At 40.7% G+C, this 27279-nt stretch overlaps 1 protein-coding gene across 3 annotated transcripts in view; it reads left to right on the top strand.

The window, feature by feature from the left end:
* Positions 1 to 27279, top strand: part of ROR1 (receptor tyrosine kinase like orphan receptor 1) — a 406019-nt gene that overhangs the window by 219165 nt on the left and 159575 nt on the right. For 2 of the 3 annotated variants that reach the window (XM_031002544.3, XM_055364815.2), the window contains exon 2: positions 13820 to 13891. The exons of the other annotated variant lie outside the window; for it this stretch is intronic. In XM_031002544.3, coding sequence (XP_030858404.1) covers positions 13820 to 13891 — 72 coding nt within the window. The remainder of the gene's footprint in view (positions 1 to 13819; positions 13892 to 27279) is intronic. 3 annotated transcript variants of the gene reach the window in all.

Raw genomic sequence — 27279 nt, 5'->3', positions numbered from 1 at the left:
CCTCCATTTGTCTTTTGCCTTCAGTTTCTTGAACTTATTTCTGAATGCACAAGGATTTTTGAAATCTGGTCAGCTTATTTAGTGGAATGATTATGGGCTTTGCAATCAGAAAGACTGGATTTCAAATCTTGGCTTTGTCAATCTATGGCTTTAGATTAGTTCTTAACCTCATTGAGCCTTAGAATTCTCATCTGTAAATGGACATGTATTACCCACAAATAATTCTATATAACAAATTACCCCAAAATGTAGTGTCTTAAAACAATGAGCATTTATTTAGCTGAAGAATAAATGAGCTATTATTTATTATTATAGCTATTATCAAAAAAGATTGGTTAGGCGGTTCTCTGATCTGGACTGAGTCAAGGTGATCTCGGCACATGCTATTAGCCAAAGCAAGTCTAGATTCAATGGTACAGAAATACACTCCATCTCTTCATTGGAGGAGATACAAAAAGATGTGGATACAGGGAGGAATAAATTGTGGGCATTTTATAGTCTACTACACTACCTTATAGGAATAAATGTGATAATATAGGGAGCATGCAGCTATCATACCACCTATGCATTCAGAAAACGTCTATTGACTACCTACTATGAGTTTGGTGCAACATTGATACTGTGAGATACTGTGAGTAACGTAGAAGAAAGTAAAATCTCATCCCCAGCCTCAAGAAGCATACAATTTTATTAAAAAGATGTACCCCCAAAGAAACTGTAGATCACCTTGCAAAGTGCAAAGTCTCTTAAGAGTGGAACAGATAAAAATACTGTGGGGTTTCAGAAGAGGGAGAAATTAAACTAAAAGGCTCTGGGAAGAGATTCTGGTCCCAACTTATGCTCTGCTAATGTTTTCCTCGATTTAACTTTGATTATTGATCTCCCCAGGCTATCAGTAATGACATGGTGCAGGAAACCCTGTCCAGACAGGCGAAATATTTTAAACTGGTGCAATTTCAGGTGAATTAAGTATTTGAATATTGCCAGCCATCCAGATTCTACACGCCCAGGCTAATATGGCTGGAGCAAAACCATCTTACTGTCTTGCAGGATGATAGTAATCCTCCTAAATTTATCTCTCTGATTAAGATAATTTCCACTAATCCAGGAGTCCCTCAATCCCATGAATTTAAACACTTGATTTCCAGGGACAGCCAGAAGGTATAAATCACACTTTTAATATATTTTTCTGAAAATAGTTCTTTTTTCCCCCCTTTCACACCTCACAGTTTGGAGCTTTGAAATAATTGAATTAACAGTGCGCTAGAGGGTGTTAGACAAAAACAAAAACTGGGAAAGGGACTTTACCAGCAGTGCAGTAGAGAGCCTGAGTGGAGCCAGGATTGGGTGAGGAGAGATCATGGCTATGTTCTGGCAGTTGGTGACATGTCAGGGGACCTTAGGCAAGTTCTCTGCCTGAGTCTGGGTTTCTTCAAGTCCAACCAGGGTATGATTATCTCAGGCCTTGATCCTTTGCATGTGGAGTCATGAGCTAATGTCTGTTCTGTGTACGGACTTTCTTGAAAGGAAAAGTGCTACCTAAATACAAGGTACTTGTATTACTGTAAGGTGCTTGGAATCTTAATAGCTTTCTCAACTGCAGCCAAAGTGGGCTTCTCTTTGTAAATGCTTTAAGTGGCTGAGAATCAAGGCTGAAAAGGGGTTTGTTTCTCTCCCCATCTATGCCCAGAGTAGGATGGCTGCACATTTTTAGGGCTTGCCCAATTTGCCCATTTATAATGGAGGGCTCCACAGACATCACAGCCATTGAAATCCTATGTAAAATAGAGAAAGGCTAAGACAATACTACACTGCTTTTTGTAGGAAAATAATTTTCTATGTAAAAGTATAGTTGTCTAATTCAGTGGTCAACCAATTAAGAGAACCTTCAAGTTAGACCTAAATATTTGGCTTTGAAAGACGTTCAGGAGGTACCAGTTTTGTTGTTGGTTAATATTCATTGAGCTGTCTCAATGTTGAGGTTGCTGCCCACACTGAAATTTTATGACAAAAGCAAAAGTAACATTTTAGTTGGCTAACTCCCTTTCCCCTAGACTCTTAAATTACATTAAAGTTCTTAGTTCATTTAAAGCTTTTTGTGTTTTTCAGTTATTTTTACAGACATATTATCTGGGTTTCCTTACCATAGTGGTTTGTAGAGGATCGGTGCTAGGCTGCAGGTTATGTAAGACTCACCTAGGGAGATTCAGTAGTTTAGAGACAGGGGTCGAAAAATCAGTATTTTTTTTAACATGCTCCCCAGCTGAGTTTGGGAACCATTACATTAAACACCCTTCAGGCTGTATCTATGGTTAGTTTCTGTATCTATGATTAGTGTTTTTTTTTTTTCAAAGTCTTTACCCAATTGTGAGAACTGCTACTTCGCTAAAAGTTTACCATCTGCTGGACATTGAAGTCATCTCCAAATATTATCCCAGTTAAGCCTCATAACAGTCCTGCAAGGTCATTACTATTATGCCCATTTTATGAATGAGGAACTGAGTCTTAGAGGCATGAAGTAATTTTAAGCTGGTGTGTAACAGAGCTGGGATTTGTGTTTGAACAACACAAAGCTGACACCTTTCATCCTTGTGCTGAACTGCCTCCCATCTAACCTATTCCAGGATCATTTAGTAGTCAGGCAGGACACAAAGAAAGCATGAGACATGACCCTCCCTCTCAAGAAGTTTACTGTCTGAGAAGAATGAAAGGAAGAACACATACTCACTGGTGGCCAAAGGAACATAAAATTAAGTGGAAAATTGTAAAGTAGAATATTAGGGTAATTTAAGGTTTTTTTTTTTCTGTATTTTCAATAGTAAACTGAGTATCATTGAATTAAGGGGTTTATTTTCTTTCCTATTAAATTACATGGTTGTTTTGCTGTGATTTGAACATAGTGTGAATCAGAAGCATCCTTCTGTTTGAGGTGCCAACATGAAAAATATTTTTATTGATATCAGTGTTATAATCTTTCAAGGAGATGCAATTTGTGCATCAACATATTCTGTTTTACATATTCTATTTTGCCATTGGTCTCTAAACACACAGGTTGGAGCAGAAATAATGTAACCTGTACCTAGTACCATGTTGAATGGACAATTATTTTATCTTTTTCAGGGGCTAAGTATAAACTAGAAAGACAAAAGGAACTGAAAGTTTAGAATGTCTTAGACAAGTACATTAGGCTGACCCTCCATTCCCAGCAGATATTTATGTTGCTAGGGAAATAAAAGCCAGAAAGACTCAGTTCTGATTGAAGAACCAGTTTAGGAGATTGATATGGTTTGGCTCTGTGTCCCCACCCAAATCTCATCTTGAATTGTACTCTCATAATTTCCATGTGTTGAGGGACCCAGTGGGAGATAATTGAATCGTGGGGACGGTTTCCCCTGTACTGTTCTTGTGGTAGTGACTAAGTCTCATGAGAGCTGATGGTTTTATAAGGGATTTCCACTTTTGCTTCTCTCTCATCCTCTCTTGCCAACACCATACTGTAAGAAGTACCTTTTGCCTTCCTCCATGATTGTGAGGCCTCTCCAGCCACATGGAATTGTGAGTCCATTAAACCTGTTTTTCTTCCCAGTCTCGGGTATGTCTTTATCAGCAGCATGAAAACAGACTAATACGGAAATACAGACGTATACATGGCCAAGGCCAAATCACTAAAACTGAGGGAGGCATTCTCTGTTTCCAATAGAAGGCTCCTTTGAGTATCCAGGTTTGCAGGCAAAGACAGATACGTGATTATGACAGGTGAAGATGTACCCACTGTAGACCATCTTTTCTATGAAGATCGGAGTCTTTCTTGGGGAGGTGCTATCCTCACCAGGTCTCAGCTCACTGTTTAGTTGTGGTGGAAAATTCTGTTTTATTCAAAGGAAGAAATTAGATTATCCAGGATTCCATGTCTATCTAAATATCTGGTTTGCCATAAGCCACATAAGCCTGATCACCAAAATCTTTGGTCAGGACAAGATCCTCCAGAACTGTGCTAAGCCCTTTGTCCTTCCCAGGCCCCTATCGCAGCATTTATCATACTATACTTTAATTTTTTGTTTACTTCTCTGTGTTCCTACCAGAAAATGAGCTCCATGAAGTAAAGAACTGTCTCAATTTTGTTCACCATTATATCCTAGCACCTGGCTAGCACTTATCTAGTCTGGAACAGAATAGGTGCTCAATAAATATTTGTTAGATGGATGGATGGATGGATAAATCAATGAACAAACAATTGAATTTAATATCATTAAACTCCAAATGAACATAAGGAGTTGTGTAGCTCCTTGTGGCCATATAGTTTTCTAAACTGTCTGCTAATATACTATGGCTTTAGGAAACACCCAGTATAACTTCATTCCCATTGTGTATAGGACTTAACCAAGACTTCACTTGTTTTTAAAGAGTCAAGAACAAACTCTCAGTCTGTCATGGAATTGCAGCTGTGAAAGCATCTTCCTTGTGTCTCGTTTCTTTTGAGTGGCATGTGACTTTGAATTGGCCTGAGACAATTAGTAGGTAATAGATTTTTATTATAAAATGGATTATAAAATATGAAATGAAAATGTACGTGGGCCATACAAAGGGGAAAATGAAATGGCAAACTCCATAAGACAAAGACAGATGACACAGAAAGATGAGTAAGAAGAAAAAATTGCCTGGAGGCACTTTTCGGGGGAAGCATGTGTAAGGAAGGGCAGTCAAGTGGAAATAGGAAAAAAAGAGTAAAGTTTGTTGATGTCATTGGAAACCTGAGATGTCCACAGCTACTGAAAGGAAATGAAATAGAACCTCTGTAGGGAGCTGAGACCAGTTTCTGAGCGAAGCATTCTGCAGCATGCCTCCTCCCTTTTATACTCTCTTTGCCAGCTTCTTCTGAGGCCAGAAATAAACAAATTATTTTATTGTATTAAGCATCCATTGAGTCTCCAGTGGCACCATGGATGAATGAGGGAGTGTTAACTTTGGGTCCACTCATTTGAACTTCTCCTTGGGGAAAAGCAAGATATGAACCATTTTGAAATTTATTTTAGGACTTTCCACTGTCCCTAAGGAGATCCTGCCTCCTTAGTAACTAGTTGGGATGTTTCTTTCTTGTCTTTAACAAACAAAACAAATAACGACAAAAAGAACTAGAAGGCCCTGGATTGGAAAAAATTGCTATGGCTGTAGTGGAGTGAGACCATTATTGAGTTATTTGCACTTCCTCCAATGTGCCATGGTCTTTCTAATACATAGGTCTGCTCTAAACCCAGAACAATCTTTCAAAGGACCACCTTCCTGCCCTTTGGGATTCCTCCTCCCCAAACGGGAATATGTATTCTTCCTCAGTGATGTCTTAGAACCCTGTGCCTACCTCTGTTGTACCTCTTATCACATATCTACCTCTTATCACATATTTACTTTTAGAGCCATGGCTTATTTTAAAATATTAAACACATTTCCCAATGTATTTGCTTATTATTGCTTCTTACATACAACTCTTCCTTCTAAATGCAGTTTCCTTTTTACAGGAATGAATAATTTAGCACGGAAGTCTATGCGTGGGTTCATGACAGCTTTATTTGTAACAGTCAGAAAATGGAAACCACCAAATGTTTGCAGCGAATGGTTAAACAAAATGTGGCATGTCCATACCATGGAATACTCTACACAGCAATAAAAACAAACAAACGATTGATACATGCAACAAAGTAGATGAATCTCAAGGGCATTATGCTGAGTAAAAGAAGCCAGTTTTTAAAAGGTCACATACTAAATGAGTCTGTTTATACAACATTCCTGAAACAACAAAATTATAGCAATGGAGAACAGATTAGTGGTTGCCAGTGGTCAGGAATGGTTGGGAGGAGGGAGATGGGTAGGACTGCAAAGGGGTTGCACACAGGAAATCTTTGTGGTGACAAAATTGTTTTATCTTGACTGTGGTAGTGGTTACTCGAATCTACACTTGCAATGGAACGGCAGAACTATATATACATATTTTAACAATGTCAAATTCCCGGCTTTGACATTATACCATAATTCTGTGAGCTGTTAACTATTGGGAGAAACTGGGTGAAGGGTGCAGAATCTCTCTGGTCTTTACACAGCCTTTTGATGTCTTATGGAGACGTTTCCCTCAACCCCACCCAAGTCCTGAATGGACTTTCAAGAGTCCTAGCAGCTTCTCTGGACTGTTAGGAGAAGTATTTCCAGCGCCTTCCCACAGGTAGGGCAGCTCTCCCAGGCTCTAGTAAAGACTTTAGGCAGGGAGCTCAGATTTCGCTCTGGCCTAGGGCTACATCTTGGATTATTAAATGAACATTAAAACTGCAGGCCCCAGTCCACAGGGCCCGTATTCATAGGCACCTTCAGCATTGGCTTCCACTTTCTGTTATCCTTTTTGGCACCAAGAATTTCCTTTTCTTTCCATCTCAGCTATGCATCATATATTTCCTTGTGACATTTTATTCAGTACTCTTCATGTTTTTAGTCTCGTTGTGGTGGAGGTGGTGGCTAGGGGACAGGGAGGCTGTTTTTGTCAGGTCTTATTGTTAACCCCATCACGCTGTTTCTAATTGCCTGTTTGTGGTCATGTACTCCTCTCCCACCAGACTGTAAGGTTTTAGAAGGTGTTAGGGACCAGTTCAACCTTTTTTTTTTTTTTTTTTTTTTGAGACGGAGTCTCGCTCTGTCACCAGGCTGGAGTGCAGTGGCACGGTCTTGGCTCACTGCAACCTCTGACTGCCTGTTTCAAGTGATTTTCCTGCCTCAGCCTCCCGAGTAGCTGGGATTACAGGCATGTGCCACCACGCCCAGCTAATTTTTGTATTTTTAGTAGAGACGGGGTTTCACCATGTTGGCCAGGATGATCTCGATCTCCTGACCTTGTGATACCAGCCTCCTAAAGTGCTGGGATTACAGGCGTGAGCCATTGCGCCCGGCCTGGTTCGAGCTTTTTCATCCGAGTTCTTACACATAGAAAGTGCTAATACATATGCATATATAATGAATGAATAAGTCAATCTCCATAGTTCCGTGGAAGAGAGCCCAAGTATGATAGTTTTAAAGTAATACAGTTTTCAAGAATACAGTCTATTTTTATTCACTTTAAAGATGTGTGTCATTGTGGTGCTTTTTGTAGCATAGTTTCTTTAAATACAAGAACTGCATGTGGTCTATAGGTTGAATTTAATAGATTTTAAAAAAGGAACAGCATCTCCAAAGAGGAAAAAAAAAGGCATTTAAGTGTGATTCAAGAAATATTTCCTCTCCTCACCTTGTGCTGTGCCATCCTTTGGGGATTTTAGAATTGGTGAAACAAACATTGATCGTTGAGGAGCTTGGCCTCTGGTATTGGTTCTCCAGCTATGTACTGCAGAGCTTAGAGTTCCACAGGGGACCTCTGGGGCTGAAGGGGGTTTAAGCCAGGGAGCAAGTGGTTATGTCTTTCAGCTCCTTCCCCCATCCCCCATGTGGCACAGTTGAAGATGCTCTGGCTTTGCCCTCAGTCTTCCTGGATTTGATGATGATCCCCCTCCCTACCCCGACAAGCTGATTGGGCAGCTGCCTTCATTCTACCTCAGGTTCATCAATCATAAAATGAAGATAATAAAGGTACCTACCTTATAGACTGTTGACGGTTGAGAAGATCTCTGAGCACAAGCAGAGTCTTTTGGACTTTGACAAAACCTAGGCACCTTTTCCTTCCTTTTTTTTCTTTTTCTTTTTTTTCCTGCAGATCTCACCATATAACAATACAAATAATAGCACAAATTTTGATATATTATGAATTTTTCTTCAACAAAGTAATGGATTCATCACATATATAAGAATTATGCTGATTACAATGTAATTACATGGTTAAAAAGTGATTTCGTACTGCAAATACCCAGTGTGACTGGGTAATTGAGCAGGGGTTTAAAGTTGCAGGATTGCGCCATCTTCTTTCTTTGTGACTATATTGATAACTTCATTTAGAGATTGCATCAGAAATCCAAATTTGAGGTCACTGAGGACTAGAAGATCCTTGCAGACATTGAGCATAGTACTTTCCAGTCCTGACTATCCCATATAGGATGAGGAAAACTCCAAATTTTCTCTCTCCTCAGTAAGTCAGCTGAGTCCCTAGTGTGGAGAGGCCCCCTCCTTCAGGACCCCAGATGTGGGGCAATTGTGAGCCTAGGGCTAGAGCATGGCTCAGGTTGACTGACCTCCTTGCACTACTGGGGAATGTAGCCTGCCTGTCCTTTTAAGTTACAGCAGACTCTTACTTTTCCAAACAGGCGCCTTTGGTTGAGGTGATTTACCTGGCTATGGGCTTCTCCATTGAGGCACTAGGGAGAGGAAAGAAACAGGGCTAAAAGCCTTCACCAAACAACATCTAAAGTAACACTGAAAACCAACAGTCTCAAAGCCATCAGCATCTTTGACTGTTTTCCCGCCACCCTCCAAATGATCACAAGTGGAGGCCTTCTTTTACCATAGGAAGAAAGTGTGCCCCTTCTATGTGACTGACCCTGGCTGCTTGGAAATTCCTTGAGTGTCTCTCAAAGCTCGGCCTCTGAGAATACGTACCATAGCAGAACATGCAGCTCAGTGAGAAGTCAGCATGTATTTCCTTTTGAGCCACCTCTAAAGTCTGGCTCTATCTTAGAACTTCTGTGATTTTGGCAAAGCCACTTCCCTACCAGGGGCCTCACTTGCTTCATCTGAAAAATGAGGAGATTGTATGACATAATGTTTTAAAAAATTGTTTAAAACATTGGGGCATTTTCCACAGTACCTGTAAACACAACAATATATAAAATAGATAAAAGTAGAGTTGTTCCTTTGGAAGGAGGGTCTAGAGCCTGTACTCTTGTCCTCTGGAACCCCAAATCCTCTTATGTTCCTCTATAAATAGCTCCAAAAAATCCCATGGATCCAAAGAATATAATTTGATAAATATGTCCTGGGCCTTGAGGGCCCACCCAGTTATAACATTCTAGGACTCAGTGAGCAGTCAAGAAAGGCAATGGGGTAGCCACTTGCTTCTCTTGCATTCAGCCTTTGCAGCTACTGGGCTGGCCGCTGGTCTTGTGAGTATGCGCATGCCTGTGTAACCTCACGCATCACTGAATTGGGGATACAGGATGTGGCATGGCTGGGAGCTTCTTGGAAGGGCCTCCACATCCTGTGAATGTCGGGTCTCTACTTGCCAACTGCTGAGATGAACCAGTAATCCTTTCGGAGAGCACAGGCTTTTATCAATGAGGAGGATTCAAGGCTTACTTTTTCCTTCCTTCCAAATAACACTCCCACTGTTGAGGCTTAAATACCAAAACCTTATGGTTTGCAGAATCAGTGCCAAAAAGTCAATCCTCCAAGAAACTGCAAAGATAATAGCCCCTATTGATCAAATCGGGAGGAGAATAGCTTTTGAGGTTTGCCCTCCTAAAAGAGGTCGAGAAAGATAAGGGTTGGAGTTTTCTAAAACATGCTTGGTTTGCTCAAATTGGATAAAACCATATAAAAACACTTATGTTCTTAGAGAACTGGTGACCAATTCAGGAAAACCTCACAAAATGAAAAGACTGGCTTGGATTAGTGAGGCATGTGAAATGCAGTGTCTTTCTAAGAGCATGGTAAATGTGTTATTTCAAATACAGACAGTGACTTAGTAGCTAACCAAGTACATCCATGCAGAGGATGGCCACCGTCTGCCTTACTAGACAAAGGAGAGGTATGAAAGCCCTTGAGTCTCTATGCTGGACACTGTACAGGAGCCTTTTGGTCCATTATTTAATCATTACCTCAGTCCTTTGCTGCTCCCATTTTATGGATGAGAAAATAGAAGTTAAATGATGTTCAATAACTTTCTCATGATCACAAAATTAATAAGTATCAGACAGTAGTGTTAAAATCTGGTGTGTATTTCCATTAAATATTCTACTGTCTTCTAAATGGCACATACACATTTGCTATTACCATAATGCTTTTGGTGAAGAGAGGCTGCCAGGCTTGTGGTAAATATACCTGGAAATGTCTCATGCTTTTGCCAATGGTGAGGCGAATAGGAATCCATCAGTGGAGATCCTACAGGGTCAAAACTTGTGGCCGTGTCTCTCTCTGAAGCCACTGGTGGCCATGGAATTGATGGAGTTCAGCTGAGATGTGCTTGATTTTTCTCACTTAAACTTCAGTTTTCCTTTCAGTGAAGAAAAAAAGCTTATTAAACATCACTTTGTGAGGGGAGATTATTAATATTCAACTTTCTACATAAAATAATCAGCCTTTATTTTAAAAAAATATGGCCTTGGAAGATATTATTTTTCAGGGAAGTTATTCATATTTTAAAATATTTTATCTGTTTTTATTATCATTTTATCTGAGAAGCTGAACACGTGGTTATCTAAAGGAATGGATCTTGAGGCTGAGAACAAAATTCCCCAGAATCAGCACAATCACTTAATGAGCTTGCGAATTGAAATTATCTTTGCTACAGCCCAAGAACTGAGTGGTAATTAGTGTCCAGGGACACGTGGGGAACAATTTCACTGTTAGCGGTGCCAAGAATCTATTCATTTGTCATTGTTCCCAAATTATATTCAATCAGCAATTCAACTCAGCTTGGAAAAACCAAGTGACATATAGCTAACTGTCTATAAAATTAACACTGTAAAATGAAACTATATTTCTGGCTGTGAGCAGCAGTAAGATGAAGCTATGAAAATATTGCATGTAAATGCTGTCAAGGTTCATCTTAATCCCACCACTTTCCAACCTATGCTTCCTTCCCTGAAATGCCGCCTTGGCTGCCAACCTTCTATTCCCAAGCTCCCTGAAGTCTGGGTGTCGGAGTGTTTGATGAGCCTTTTCATAGGTGAACCGCAGCAGTCCATACTACTGAAAACAAGGGCTGTCATTATTGAAAGAGCCAAAGTGGGTGGCAGCAGCATGGGGCTCAGACTGGAGTTGGGGTTGGAGTCATATGTGGAAGGCCCTGAAATGTAGACAATTAGCTCTTCTGGGGAAAGCACCTGCACGAAATACCCATTCCCCAAACAAGGGGTTGATAACAGAAGCACTGCTTTCCACTGTGGCTTTGTAGTAAGCATTTCTCCTACTTGGGTAAAATTTTCTTTTTGTTTTCATATTTTGGAATTAAGATCCCTGCCATACTGCCTATCTGACATCTGGTCCCCTTGAAAGAGTCTATGCTATTTTTGGCACAGGACGTTGGAGGAAACCAGGGCCACTGTAGGTGGGGAGGGTATGTGTGGTTCATCTACTTCTTTCCCACCTGCTTCTAGGACTGGGAAAGAGGTAAGCCAAGGAGGTCTGCACAAACCAAACAATCCTTTTGTCTCTGCTGTGGCAGGGAGATAAACTAGAAGTATACCTTTGCAAGGTCTCAGTGAGTCAACATCCTGTTCTTGTTCAAGCTTAGTCAGTGACGATGACATGTGGCCATTTGGCAGACAGTCACCATCAGTAAATATGGAAATACAAAAAATGTGCTTATCTCTGTGAAAAGGTGAGGCCAGAGGTAAGGTGAAAAAAAAAAAGCCAGGTTTTACAGGCTTGAGTACTGGTCAGCATGGGCTGCCAGAAGGTGTGGAGTGCTAGAGTCAAAGAGACCTGGGTTTGAATTGCAATTCTTCCACTTAATAAAGAGACCTGGGTTTGAATTGCAATTCTTCCACTTAATAAAGTTCATCCTGCATTCTATCTCAGATCAATTTTTAGTGGCTACCTAGAGCACTGTGCTTAAAGGACTCTATGACAGATCCCAGGCTTAACAGGCAAACAGAGCCATAATTGATTAAAGATGCCTACACTGGATTGAAGTAGGAGGGATTGACAACTTGTATGCCTTATAGCTAATGACCCTGGGTCCTCTAAGGTCCTGTCCAGCCCTAATATTCTCTAGTAATGTTCTGAGTGTGTGTGTGTGTGTGTAGACATAGCCTAAGGGGAGGTTAGTATGACCCCATTACAGTATATTAGTAGCGTGGCTTAAATTTTCAAAAAACATGAACAACAAACATTATTTGTATATTACAGTCTATTATTAAAGAGTTTTAACAGCCCGTAAGTACTTCTAACAGTCCATAAGTACTTCATAGTGTATTATGTCCTTTAGATTATTGATTCGTGTGTTTGCTTTGATTCGTGATGGCTTTGAAAATTATCTTTTAAGTTATTTACCACAAATGACTCTCTATATTCAAATACTTAGCTTTCATTTGTCTTGACCTAAAATTCCAATGTAGAGAAACGAATTTCTCTATTCACAGAAATGGTAACAATTCCAAACACGACCAGTGAAATTAGTTACAGGAGCAATGTTGTTCTTCCATAGGAAGGCTATTAAATTTATTAGTCTAAGACTGGTCTTTCAACAAGAAAAGGAGTTTATGTTTGATTATATGTGGTCATTTCTGCAGATTTGTTTTCTTGTTAATGTAGTATTTTAGGGGCGAGGTGTATTTTGCCCTTGTTCTTTTTTTTTTTTTTTTTTGCAATTTCCATTTTTATTTTAGATTCAGAGGGTACATGTACAGGTTTGTTGTGAGAGTATATTGCAGGATCCTGAGGTTTGGGCTTCCATTGATCCCAACACCCAGATAGTGAACATACTACCCAATAGGTAGTTTTTCAACCCTTGCCCCACTCCCTCTATCCTTTTGTAATTCCAGTGTCTATTGCTCCTATCCATGGTACCTATGATTTTACTCCCACTTATAAGTGAGAACACGTGATATTTGGTTTTCTGCTTCTCTGTTAATTCACTTAGGCTAATGGCCTCCATCTGCATCCATGTTGCTACAAAGGACATGATTTCATTATTTTTATGGCTACATAGTATTCCATGGTATATATGTACCACATTCTCTTTATCCAGTCCTCTGTTGATGGGCACCTAGGTTGATTCCATGTCTTCGCTATTATGAATAGTGCTGTGATGAACATATGATGCAGGTGTCTTTTTGGTAGAATAATTTATTTTCTTTGGGGTATATACCTTGTAATGTGATTGCTGGGTTGAATGGTAGGTCTATTTTTAGCTCTTTGAGAAATCTCCAAACTGTTTTCCACGGTGGCGGAACTAATTTACATTCCCCCAACAGTGTATTAGCATTCCGTTTTCTCTGCATCCTTGCCAGCATCTGTTATTTTTTGACTTTTTTTGTTTTTTTTGAGGTGGAGTCTCGCTATGTCAGCCAGGCTGGATTTCAGTGGCACCATCTCAGCTCACTGCAACCTCCGCCTCCCGGGTTCAAGCGATTCTCCTGCCTCAGCCTCCTGAGTAGCTGGGATTACAGGTGCATGCCACCAGGCAGGGCTAATTTTTGTATTTTTAGTAGAGACGGGGTTTCATCATGTTGGTCAGGCTGGTCTCGAACTCCTGACCTTGTGATCCACCTGCCTCGGCCTCCCAAAGTGCTGGGATTACAGGTGTGAGCCACCATGCCCAGCGTGACTTTTTAATGATAGCCATTCTGACTGGTATGAGATGGCATCTCATTGTGGTTTTGATTTGCATTTCTCTGGTGGTAAGTGATGTTGAGAGGGTTAATGTAATATTTTACATTTTAATTTTCAAGCCAGTGTTTTGAAGTAAAAATCTTCAAATCTGGCCAATAGATTGTTCATTTGGATGGCATCTAAAATGCAGGCGCCTCTACTGGCATCTAGAGCCACCATTCCAGTCTAATAAGCTATGGGATTGCCGTGGTCTCTCTCCAAAGGCAGGCCCTTTGGAAATCTCCTCTAATGCTTCTAACAGCCTATAAGTTACTATATTTAATATTGCCCTTGTCTTTCTCCCTTCCCTTCTTTTTCTTTTCAGAAACAGAGCTGTCAATCAGTGCTGAATTAGTGCCTACCTCATCATGGAACATCTCAAGTGAACTCAACAAAGGTACACAGTGGGGGCACACAGGGGAGGCGAGGAAAGAGGCGTGAAACTGTTTTTAATCCTGGCATGACCTTCTTTGAAATCAACTGTTTTTCAGATCACTGCAAGGAGGTGGGGGCCAAAATAAATCCCCAGCTTACTTTGTGATCATTTAACATTGAATTACTTGGGATTCTATTATTTCTGGAGAGTTTCTTTCCCCCCCCTCGTTCCTTTTTCTTCTTCCTCTAAAATGTTCCACATGGTAAAAATGCTTCAAGATGTGAAATAGGGTCATTTCTGACCTTTCTGACACTACATCTAGTGGATCTTATTTAGGGGATTTGATTCAGCCCAAGCCAGGATTCATCAGAGCTGTTTGCTCGGTGACCTTTCACGATGAGCATTTGATGTGCTTGCAGGGTTCAGGACCGAGTATCTGGAATGTTTGTAATTGCCTGTGCATAAGGATGGCAGCTTCCTTTGTGCACGTGGGGAACAGGTTTCTGCTAGGAGATTGTTGTTTAGCATTAATTAAGCCCCGCCATATGTTAAGCATTGGGTATTTTATAAAGACCCTGTGTCCTGGAGTGGTACATCAGGACACATTCAAAACCTCTGCAGTCTGGCTCAATCTACCTTTCTAGCCTTAGTTATCTTTATTCCCCTTTATGCATTTCCAGCCAAATTTTGATTTCTTCTTATACATCCTGTGCTTTTCTGCCTCTCTGCTCTCATCTTTTCACCTGGATTGCCTTCTCTTCTTTGCCAATACTCATTCTCCCCCTTTTGCAAGGCAACAAATTACTTCTCCTTCAAGACCAAGCATAAAATTTACATTATCCAGTCTTGTCTAATCCCTCCAGCTGGAAGTGGCCTTTCCCTCTTTGAAACTCCCGTAGCTCTCTTCTCTGTTCTTCTCTTCACATTTTCTATATGATATTATGGTGATTTATATACTTATCTCACCCTTAAGCTTAGAAGTTCCTTGTAGGAGGGTTTCTATCTTACTTTTTTTTTTTTTTTTTTTTTGGTCTCCATCACAAAATCTAGCACAAACTCTTATTTGTAGAAAATTCTCAATAAATGTGTGTGGAATGATGAGTCACATCTTACCTGGTGAGAAGCCATAGCCATACATATTTGTGTGCAAATACATTCAGCAAACTTACTGAGTTTCTACTTTAGTTCAGGCATGATTCAAGGTTCTGAGATTACAGTGGTAAAGGGAGCTCAAAAGTCATTGTCATAAATGGTCTTTTATGATTAGCTCTCTATTGTCTACTGATATAGTTTGATTGTGTCCCCACCCAAATCTCATCTTGAATTGTAGTTCCCATAATCCCTACGTGTTGTGAAAGGGACCAGGTGGAGATAATTGAATCATGAGGGTGGTTTTCCCCATCCTGTTCTCATAATAATGAGTTAGTTCTCATGAGATCTGATGGTTTTATAAGGGGCTTCCTCCTTCGCTGGGCACTCATTCTCTCCCCTGCCGCCCTGTGAAGAGGTGCCTTCTGCCATGATTGTAAGTTTCCTGAGACCTCCCCAGCCATGTGGAACTGTGAGTCAATTAAACCTCTTTCCTTTATAAATTACCCAGTCTTGGGCAGTTCTTTATAGCAGCATGAGAACAAACTAATACATCCACTAATACATTCACTGTAAGTTGTATTTCCTCTCTGAGAAGAGATAAGTTTATTTTATAAAACAGCAATGGGTGAAGTTATTTTGCTGGTTATACTTCACTAGGCACTTTAGGATGGTGGAATGAAGTGAGATGTCTTTTCACCTTAAATCAAAGGACATTTAGAATATTTTTTCTATTGCCAAATTTGACCTGACATTATTTTTCTATTAAATATTAAATCAGGCACTCCATGTTACTCCTCTCCACCTCCAGCATCAACCACAATGCCTAGAAAGCAGATTTTCCACAAATATTTATAGAATATGTTTAATGGAAAAGAAGAAATAAAAGACCCTGAACATTAACTTAGTACCCGCTCTGTGCCAGGCACTGTGCTGGGTGCTTTTATGTGAACTTATTCTGCAAGTTCCTTATGGTGCCAACAGAAAAATTATATCATTGCACAGTGCATGTTATTGATCAGATTCCAGTTATGGCAATAGAAAAGCATCAATGTGTGCTAAGAAAGGCAGCAGAGCCAGCAGTCTAGAACCCAGCCTGCCAGACTTGGAATTTCTACCAGACCAGCACTGTAATTAGTAGTAGTTGCCCATTAAGAAAGTAGTGGTGTCAATAGTATGAAGCTGCTGGCTGAAGGGAAGGATAAAGGCAGGCCCCAGACTCCTTTATTTGTTCAACACAGACTTCCAGAGAGTATGGATGGCTTTCTGGAGGTACGAGGATGCTTGGCATCATCTTTCTCTAGAAGGTAATTAGTGTATATTCTTTAATTTCCATTTTGAATGAGAGAGGAAGATCATTTGTTGATCAAAACCTTATCGATTCCTACTCTGGTCTAGGAACTCTATGAAAATTAGGATATAAAGATAAACCAGGCAAAGGCCCCTGTCCTCCATGAACTCAGAGACTATTTGGAAAGACTGATAGCTAAATGCATAATCAAAGCCTTCTGGTCAATTTGGTAGATTGAGCTTTCAAGAGACACTTCTTCCAGTCACAGAGAGATACTAGTGAAATATACAATGAAGAAAATAATCCATTGCCAAGCTGGTACACGAAGAGGTGAAATCCCTAGGTTCCAGAAATGAAGAACATGTTCAATACTAGAACAATGATCTTTGAGGAGGAATTAAGCAAAAGAGTCCATGATAATTTGAAAACTATGTGTACTCCCTAGGGCCTGGAGTTTTAGTATCCCATGGGGATAAGAGTTGGAGCCACAGGAAACAAACTCCCTGCATTAGGATATGAATGAAGAATGACTGGCCTAAGTATGAAATAAGGAAAATTCTGCTGAGGATGTGATACAGAAATCTATGAAGCACCTTGGGCCATTGGGATCACCCAGGAGAAATCAAAACCTCAGCCTGTACTGCATGTGGGAGTGGGGTTGGGGTTTTTCTCAGGTATTGCGCAAGCCAAAAACCAAGAAGGTAACATAAAAACTTGGCCTGGAATTGATTAAACTAGGAGACACTGACAGCAGCAAACCTAAAACCAGCTCTTAAAAATGTCTCAACATCCTCATGCATGAAGGTTTTCCACCAAAGACAAAATTTTAAAAATGAAAACCACAAAACAACAATGGCAAACTCCTGCTGATGTTGAGCTTACTTTAAAAAATTATAATGCCTACAAGAGAGGGGAAGAAAGCCACCATTAGTAAGGGTTAGCAGACAAAACACATGGAAAAGTTCATGCCTTAGAAACTAAACACAGTGGACCAATTTGAGAGAGTATATATGTTTAAAACGTTTCATGGTGAGAAAGTAGAAACCATGGGGCAAATGCAAGATAATATGACACAAAAGGCATATTTCAAAATAACTAAATCAAAATTATATAATTGAAGAATAGAGCTATGGAAATTAGAAGTTTATCAAATGGTCTTAAAGTGATACACTCACGTCAAGGATAGTAGTGATCTGGGAGATAGATTTGAGATAATATGGTGGTTTAGAAAATGGACTTGAGCCAGGGTAACTGACTAGGTTTGAATAATGACTCCACTACGTGTTTCCTGTGTGACTTTTAGCAAGCCTCTCAACCTATCTGCTTTGGTCTTCTCATTTGTAAGATGAGGTAAGAAAAGCACCTACTGCATAGGGCTGTTGTGAAAATTCACCTGGCCAGCAAATCTGATAAACTCATTGGAGAGTAAGAAGTGATAGCTGTTTTGGGTTAATATGGGTATTACTTTGGGCTTGATATTAAAATATCATGGGTACTTCAACAGTCTGGGAAGGCAGGCATATTTTAGGGTTGGGGTAGACATCTTAGATTCTGATAAATCATCCCCTTCTGGCCTTCCACACTTTAGTGTTCATTCATACAGGTGACATACTTCTTAGCTTGGCAACACAAGATTCTCCGTGGTCTTACCCCTACTGACTCTTCTTATCTTACCTCCAGTCCCCATACTCAATATTCAATTTATTTCAATAACCTGCCTCTGATTCCCTAAACATACCATTCTCTTTCCAGCCTCTATACCTTTGTTCATGCAGCTTCCTCTGACTGGGTTTGTTCTTCACTTGGCTAACTCCTCTTTTACTTAAGCACACCTTGAACATTCCCTCCCTCCCCATTTCCCCACAGTGCCCCTAATGGACATACTTCTGAATAACACAGGCAGTATTCCTTCCTTGTTGGAACCTCCTGGAGGAAGAGACAGATGATTAACAAATCCTTCCATCAACCCCTTTGACCATGACATCAACAGTGCTCCAGATTATGGGGTACCGTATTAGCCTATGTCTATCTTGATCAGAATCCTTACCTCGGTGTATTGAAATTATCTATTTTGTGCCTGCCTCTTTAAAGTCAGGGTTTGCCTTATCTATTGCCTAACACCATGCAGTAGGTAACATGTAGTAGGAAACATGGCATTAAATTATTTGGGTTCAAATCCCAGTTATGGTGTGTAAATGCCTACCAGGCGTGAGGCACCTGCTAAGCAGGTTGCATGCATCATTTGAATTCACACCACCCTTTGCAATAGAACAGATAGGCAACAGAGGCTCATTTGGGCTAAAGGATTTGATGGAGGGGAAGTGCCAGGATTCCCACCAAGGCCTCAAGGCCAGGTCCAAGGACCATGTCCATTGTGACAACTGAGTGCATTCATATCCCCTCCTCTTGTGGGGAAAGTTCCCTCACATGGAGAAGCAGTAAAAATACAATCCATCTCTTGGTGGGCTTTAATGCCTTCCTCTTCACCCAGCTACTCTGTTCCACCTGTCAGTCCCACTGCAGCTCCCCAGCCACACTCAGGTCCCAGTGTTCTGTTAAATGAGTCCAGTCACTGGCATTAACCAGTTACCTGTCTATCGTTTCCAACAGGAAATGAAATTTAAAAGAGACAAGGCCACCCTGGAAGAGCCGCTGAAAGCTACTGTTGATGGGTCAAGGGGGTAATTTCTGAAACAACTGCTTCAGAACAAAATACTGCCTAAAATAAATGGATCTACAGGGGCTCAACCTCAGCTTCCCCATAGGAGTGTTGGGGTGGGTGTGATAAGGGCCTATTTCCCCTTCTACCATACTCAGTCACAAGAGGTTTCAGAGGTTCTCTATAGAAAGCCAAATGTTTCTTTTGGAGAAGGGGCTGGAAATTGCTCCCATAGGCAGCAGAAAGGGAGGGAACCTACTACTTAAAAAAAAAAATACTGAGGCCTGTTTCCAACTGCAAATAGTTCTCTGTGCTGACAGACTATATATATATATAGTCCTGGTTTGCCTTTTCAAATGGCTTTCTTTACCAGGTTGGAGCTTTAGCAGGGAAGTGTGCAGTGTGGGTCTTATAAACATGGGCTCTAAAGTTACTATGACTCTGAGCTTCCTTTTGCTCACCTGTGGATGGAGATATATGTATCTGTTACTGTATTAATCCATTTTCATGCTACAGATAAAGACATACCCGAGACTGGGAAGAAAAAGAGGTTTAATGGACTTACATTCCCACATGGCTGAGGAGGCCTCACAATCATAGGAGAAGGCAAGGAGGAACAAGTCAAGTCCTACATGGATGGCGGCAGGCAGAGAGAGAGCTTGTGCAGAGAAACTCCTGTTTTTAAAACCATCAGATCTCATGAAACTCATTCACTATCACGAGAACAACACAAGAAAGACCTGCCCCCATAATTCGATCAGCTCCCACCAGGTTCCTCCCACGTCACATAGGAATTGTGGGAGACACAATTCAAGATGAGATTTGGGTTAAGACACTCAAACCATATCAATTACCTAAGGTGGTTTTCCTAGCCAACTAGCATGTCTGTGGGATTCATGCCCATGTTGTGATAGGATAGCTGCTTGCTCGGTCACAACAGACAGATACATCTTAGACTCAGCCCCCTGGCCTGCCTCTTCCCTCGAAGCTTCACCATCAAGGCCTATGACCAGGTTCTCTAGCTCAGGAGTGGTTGCTCCCTCTTGTCCCCACTCTGTTACTTGATTTGTCCTTGGCACATGGTCTATTTAAATGGTATTGACTGGCCTATAGCTTAGAGCTTGATGCTTAGCTAGTCAGAATGGGGTGACTGAGTCATTTTCTTGTGCTTTAATTGTATAGATTTGGAGCTATGGGTTGAAGGTGGTATTGTAAGGGTAGACTGGATCTTGCCTTGGCTCTTGGCACGTGGCAAGCTGATGAACAGTCTTCCTAGGACTGGGGTGTCTGAGAGCTTATCCATCCTTGTGTTCCATCTTCAAAACTGGTAGCTGGTTGGGGTCGTAAGCAACATCTTTCTAATATTGATAGCACCATTTTCTTTAAAGGTTGTCACCTTGCCATTATCAACTACTAAAACACTTAGAGCCTCTCTAACCTCATATGGAAAATAGAGGAGTGATATGTACTTGAAAGGGCTGGTGTATGAATTAAATAAAATATAAATCTCATCACAGTCTCTAACATATATAGGTGCTCACTACTGGTAGTTCTCTTGACCGCCCCCTCCCCACCAACTCCCTTCTGTTTCCCAAGGGGAGGGCAGCATGATTTGAGGAAACAGCACTTTAACAAGGAATCTAGGTTCTAGTTCCAGCTCAGCTCCATCACGAGGTCAATGACCTATTTAAGCTCTGGGCCTCGGGGTTTTCACCTGTTGAAAGGGAGGCATCAATCCTTGTTCTGGCTGCATTACCCATTTTGAGACTCCAATGCTGCGTGAACCAGTATAGTAGCCACTACCCACCTGCGTCTATTGAGAATGTGAAATGTGGACAGTCCAAAGTGAGGGGTAGCATCAGTGTAAAATACACTGGATCTCAAGGCCTTAATATAGAAAAGAAAATATCTTACTAATAATTTTTACATTGATTACATGTTGAAATGATATTTTCATATATTGAATTAGTAAAATACATCAAAATTAATTTATAGTACCTGATCCCTTTTAATGTGGCTAGCAGACAGTTTAAAATTACACTTTTCACTTACATTTGTGGTTCACAGTTTATTTCTATTAGATAGTGCTGCTCTCAGGAAACAACTGCTGGAACCTTAGGTAAATGTAACCTGTTTCCTCCTTGCAGCAAAAGGAAATGCTCTCATATCCATTCCAGCTTTAAAATTCTAGGAACTACTTTTTATAAAAAGAAATGTTTCTAAACACTGATTTTGTTTGTGTGTGTGTATATAATGCTTTATGTACCCTAGAACTAAAAATATAATAAAATATATATATATAAAGATTTTATGTGTAAGGGATTATCATTACTGATTATAGTCTGATCATTATTATAACTAGATTACAAATTGACCACTAATATGGTTAGAGACAAGCAATATCTGGAGTAATTTCTCATCTGTGGAGAAAAATATTGTGGGTTAAAAGCTGAAAAACACATAGGGATTATTATTTTTTTTTTCTTTTGAGACAAGATCTTATTCTGTCACCCAGGCTGGAGTCCAGTGATGTGATCATGGCTCATTGCAGCCTCCATCTCTCAGTCTCAAGCGATCCTCCCACTTCAGCCTCCCAAGTCGCTGGGACCACAGGTGCACCATGTCCAGCTAATTTTTGTATTTAGAGACGGGGTCTCACCATGTTTCCCAGGCTTGTCTTGAACTTTTAGGCTCAAGCAATCTGCCCCCTCGGCCCCCCAAAGTGCTGGGATTACAAGCATGAGCCACCACACTCAGCCAGGAACACCTTCCTGATAGGAGAGCAGGGATTTGGATATATGCGGGGAGCTTCTTGCCTGCTGTATATCTCCTGTATCCCTTTGCTGGCAACCAGCTCTTATTCCCTTTGCTTACACCCAGCATAGAAGCATGCAACATGAAAATCAGTTCCCTTTAACCAAGCAGCTCTCTCTCTCTAAGACCGGTATTAATCCTCTTTGACAAGTCTATTCACTTTAGGGGAAGGCATTGGCAAGATGAGGGATATGGAATTCTATCTGGAAATAGAGGGAAAATGACCCTTTATGGTCCATCTTGATTCTTCAAAACCTGCTCAAAGGGGAGAGATTTGCCATCAGCCCCCCTGCCATCCAGCCATCAATGGAGCAGAAAGGGTCTTCCTCACCATGTAGGGGTCTTTCCAGCCGGTTATTCCAGCTCTTGGCACCCAAGCCCTCCCATCATTCCTCATCTCCCCATCTGTGCTGTTAGGGGGGCATTCAGCCTAGAGGAACGAGGCCCTGTGGGTGCTCTGCAGATGGCTGTGTGAGCAGCATAGAACCCCACCTCCATCCTCCCAGCAACCGCTGCCCCAGCCCAGGCAGGTGAGCAACCGAGCAAGCTTGGAAGTGTTTGTGCTCCTGTTTTTACCATTTAGAATGAGGAGAGAGCTTATCTACCTTATATCTTGAGTCTCAGATTCCTTACTCCCTTGGTACTATTTTCAGTAATTACTGGCTAAGACGAGGCACATTTCTGGACTCATAAATAATAAGGCAGTCACAGAGAAAGAGTGTCTGGCTTTTTCCCAGGCTGTTTTTTCCTTGCCTGTGTGTCTTTTAGTTTGGATTTAAGCCTATCTCCTCATGTTGCACCCACTTCAAAAATGGCTTTAGAGTTTGGCCTCAAGGTACTTCCAGAAACCTATGGACTGGGGTCCTGCTCACAGGGATCATGGAAGTCTTTCCTAGCCCTGGGCCCACAGCTTTGGTTAACCTTATCTAAAGACTTGCTGGGACTTTCGGACTTAAAAGGTCTGCTTGGCTAAAGGGAGGGGAAATGGAGATTATACAAAGTGCTTTACCATGGGGCTCCTCCCTCAGTTTCCTGCTTCTCCTTCTCCACCTTTGCTTGTTGTGCTCTAAAACACAACATCCTATTTCAAGCATCTGTGCAAACCTTACTATTTGCTCTGATGAGAACACCCTCCCCCAACCTTTTGTCATTGTTAAAGACCCAGCTCACACTTCACTACTTCCAAGAAGCCTTCCCTGACTCCACCTTCTCCCACTGATGATCACACCTTGTTCCTCCCCATGCCAGGTGATGCTCGTTTGCATGTATGTTCTTCCTCTTCTTCTCCCCATTCTTCTTCTTTCCTCGTGCAAGAAATTTTATTGAAGATCTTCGTCATTTCAAGCAAGGCCCTCATGTGTCTCCCATTCAAACAGAGGTTGACCACGAAAAGCAGTATGGAGAGGGCTTTGAGAGAGAAAAGAACAGTGTGTCAAGCTGTGAACTTCTTGAGATCAGAAGTCGTGTCTTCTTTATGCATCCTTATCTCTCCAACATCTAGTGCAGTTGTTTGAATAAAGAGAGAAATGAATGAGTGGTGAAAATCAGAATACGGGAGCCGAAAGTTACTTTAGAGTAGCTGTCCTCAAGCTTTGGTGGGTGTTAGAATCACTTGGAGAGACCCGGGTTTGTTGAATCAGGCTAGACCCTATTCCCCTCCATTTTTACCATCTTCCAGGTGACTCTGATGCCCACTAAAGTTTGAGGACCAGTGATAGAGCAGTAATTCTTAACCTCAGCTGTAATTGGTATCACCTGGGGAATTTTAAAAATTACTAATGCCTGGGTCTGTTCTCCTCCTCCCCTCATTCTTATTTTATTGGTCTGGTGTATAGCCTGTGATTTGAGAGGTTTAAAAGGTCTCCAGGTGATTCTAGTGTGCAACAAAGTTTGAGAATCACTGCTTTAGAGTTCTTCTAGGCTAACCTGCCCTGTAGTTTGACTCTTCATGATATTCTAACAAGTGATTAATACAAGTATAGGTGCTTGGCACTTTGTCAATTTCTGTCCTCAATTTTCTGAGGTAATGTAGACAAGACCTGGGCTTGGAGTGAGAAGTCCTTGGTTTATATTTAAGCTCTGTGGCTAACTCCAGATTTTTGAATATTAAGATCTGGATTTTTTTCCCCCATCTGTAAAATGGGGAGAATACCAGCCTTCAAGTGTTGTTGTAAGTACAGAATGTAATGACATATGTGAGACGGCTAAGCGCAAGCCCCAGAACTCATAAAATAAATACAGAGAAGGGTAGATTGATAGTGATATTGATATATTTTTAAAATATCTGAATGTGTTGGCGTAACTCCATCGCTTGTTCCTTATGGACATCGGGAGTAACACCTCCCTTTCTCATGAAATAATACCAATTATTAATAGCTACCATCTATTGAGGGTTTATGATATGCCAAGAACCATGTTAAGTGATTTACATGGATTGTCACATTTAATCCTCATAATAATTCTGAGATACTGTGACAGATTTACGGATGAAAAACTGAGCCTTAGAGAAAAGTCGTATTTTGAATAGTGACATCCTGCCTGCAAAAGATGTGTCCATGTCCTAAACTCTGGAACCTGTGAATTTTTCTTTATTTGAGAAAGGGGTTTTGCACATGTAATTAAATTAAGGATCTTGAGGTGAGATTATCCGGCATTATCCCCAGAAGCCTAAATGCCTACAAGTGTCCTTATAAGACGGAGACAGAGGCAGTTTTTAGATGGACCCACAGAGGAGAAAACAATGTGAAAATGAAAGCAGAGATCACATGATGCAGCCACAAGCTCAAGAATGCCAGGGCCCTCAGAAACTAAGAGACAAGGAATGAATTCCACTCCAGGGCCACCAGAAAGAGTGTGGCTCTGCTGAATTTTGTACTTCTAGCCTCCAGAAATGTGAAAGAATAAATTGCTAATGCTTTAAGCCACTAAGTTTGTGATAATTTTTTAAAGTAACATCAGGAAACTAAGAGAAATTTAAGCAACTTGCCCTACATCACAAAGCAGTGAACCCAGAATTCAAACCCATGTTCTTAATCAATATATTATATTGCCTTTAAGCTGAATTGAACTTTGTAATAAAATGTCTTAGGTTCATTTATTCAACAAATGTTTATTCAGTGCCTACCATGGGCGAGGCCTGTACTGGCTGAAGATACAAAAATGAAAAAGGCAGAAACATTCTTCCCTTTGGATACTCTACAATTTAGTGGAAGAGAAAAACTTTAGACAAGTATTCTCACATACACAGAAATACTGAAAATCATTTCATTCCAGCAGTGATAGGTACTGCAAAGGAGATGAATGAAAAAATAAGACTTATCCTGGAATATAGGATCAGATCCATCCTAGGTAGGCCCAGCTAATGGCTGAGGTAGAGGTCAGCTCTTCATTCCCTCTGGCCTGTTTACTGAGGGTTTGAGGGCTTACAGCTCCACTTTAGCCCTCCTGAGCTTGCAGAAGTTGGTCCACAAACAGATTATTTGGGGATAAAGACCCACAAAAGAAGAAAGGCAGTAAAGAATTCAGCAGACAGCGAGCTCTGCAACCTGTTGCAGACATTATTATGAGGCAGTGGAGTGTGTGAAAACTTCTTTTAGACAAACTTCGAAAATGTTGTGTTCCTGTACCAAGCAAGATTTCCTGTAGGGTCATGAGAAGCTCACTAATCATCTCTTTAGTTCCAAGCTATATTACTTCAGGGAAGTTTCTGTCAAGGCTTCATGCTTAAGTATCTCTTTGTCTGGGTTTATTCTGTCAAATGCTTATTTGCTTAAAAAAAAAAAAAATGCCCCAAGCCTTAGCTGATCTAGCAGCTTAGGAAGTTCAAATCCCCGCATACCTCAGAGGCCTCCTAGCCTCTGCCCTAATTGCTGCAAATAACTCATGATTTCATTATCTGTGGGCCCAAAGTCAGACCAGACAAACTCTGGCCGTTGGACTATGGTTGTATAGAATTAAAACTGACCTACAAATTTTTCTATCCATGGTCTTTACTTGTCTTCTGAACTCAGAGACCTGAATTCTTCCCAAAGATCCTTCCTAGGACTCTAATTTCAACCCCAGTGTCCTCAATAGTTACATTCACTTATACATTCAACAGGTATTTATTGAGTACCAGTCATGTGGCAGGCACTGTGCTGATACAGAGGTGAAAATACAAAATTCCTGTTTCATGAACCTCACTTTCTGGTGGAGTTAGCAAATCCCTGTGTGGGAAGTACTATTATACCTGACACTTCTTGAGCACCATTTAATGTGCCATAAAAACTCTGCAAGGTAGATACTATTATGTCCATTTCACAGGCAGGAAAACAAGTTCAAGGTAAAGTGACGCAGCTAGTAAATGGCAGAGCCAGAATTCAAATCCAGGCTTTCCTGGCTACCAAGTCCATGTTCTCAGTGACTATTTATTTCTAAAATAATAATCTGTGTGTATAGGGAGGAAAGAAGGAACAGGCTTAGAAGGCTTTTTGCTGGTAGGATATCCTTTCTGGAAGGGGATATTCTTGATTACCCTTAGGTGGTTTTTCTTATTTGTCTTTTTTCTTTGATTTTCATATTTTCTTTAATAAATATCCTATACTCTTATAGTCAGATAAAAAATAAATAGAAGACATAAAAATTGTAAAACTCATATATACCCCCAGAGAATTGAAAACAGGTATTCAAACAAATGCAGGTACGCACATATTCATAGCTGTATTACTCACAATAGCCAAAAGATGGAAGCAGCCTAAATGTCCATCAGTGGGATGACTGGTAAACAAAGAGTGGTACAGACATACAATGGAATATTATTTGGCCATAAAAAGGAATGAAGTTCTGATACATGCCATAACATGGATAAATCTCAAAAACACTATGCTGAGTGAAAGAAGCCAGACCTAAAAGGTCACATGTATGATTTCATTCATGTGAAATATTCAGAAGAGGTAAATGCATAGAGGCAGGAGTTGAATTGGTTGCCAGGGGCTGGCTAGAGTGGGAAAAGGGAGCAATTGCTTTATAGGTACACACTTTCCTTTTGGGCTGCCAGATCTGTTTTCCAATTAGATAGAAATGGTGGTTGTATAACATTGTCAGTATACTAAATGCCACTAAATTGTTCACTTTAAAACAGTTAATTTTATGTTAAGTGACTTTTGCCAAAATAAAACAAAAATAAGAAAACTCTAAATAAACAAAACAGTCACAATGAAGAGCCTTGGTCTTGCTATTCTTCTGTACTGTCAGGTCTCTGAGGGCTACAAAAATGAATTTAACATTGCGACGCTAACTGTTTTTACTTAGTGCTACAGCCCCATTTCCCCGTAAGAGCCCTGGCATGTCCGCTAATAAGGTAACCCCAGGCCATTCACTAAACCTCTCTGGACTTCTGTGTCCTCAGTTGTCACACAAGGGTAAAAATGTCCACACGAAGTCATTCCCAGATCCTAATATGATAATGTTGTGCTTCATAAAATGTAAATTGACTTGAATATATGTTTCTTTATTTTTACATCAAGAAACAGTAGGTGATCTGAAATTATCTCTGCTTACCAAGCATCTGTATTAAAA

The sequence above is a fragment of the Gorilla gorilla genome, chromosome 1, assembly GCF_029281585.2.
Source record: "Gorilla gorilla gorilla isolate KB3781 chromosome 1, NHGRI_mGorGor1-v2.1_pri, whole genome shotgun sequence".
NCBI lineage: Eukaryota > Metazoa > Chordata > Mammalia > Primates > Hominidae > Gorilla > Gorilla gorilla.
Note: the sequence above shows the minus strand (reverse complement) of the source record. Positions and strands in the feature narration are given on the sequence as shown.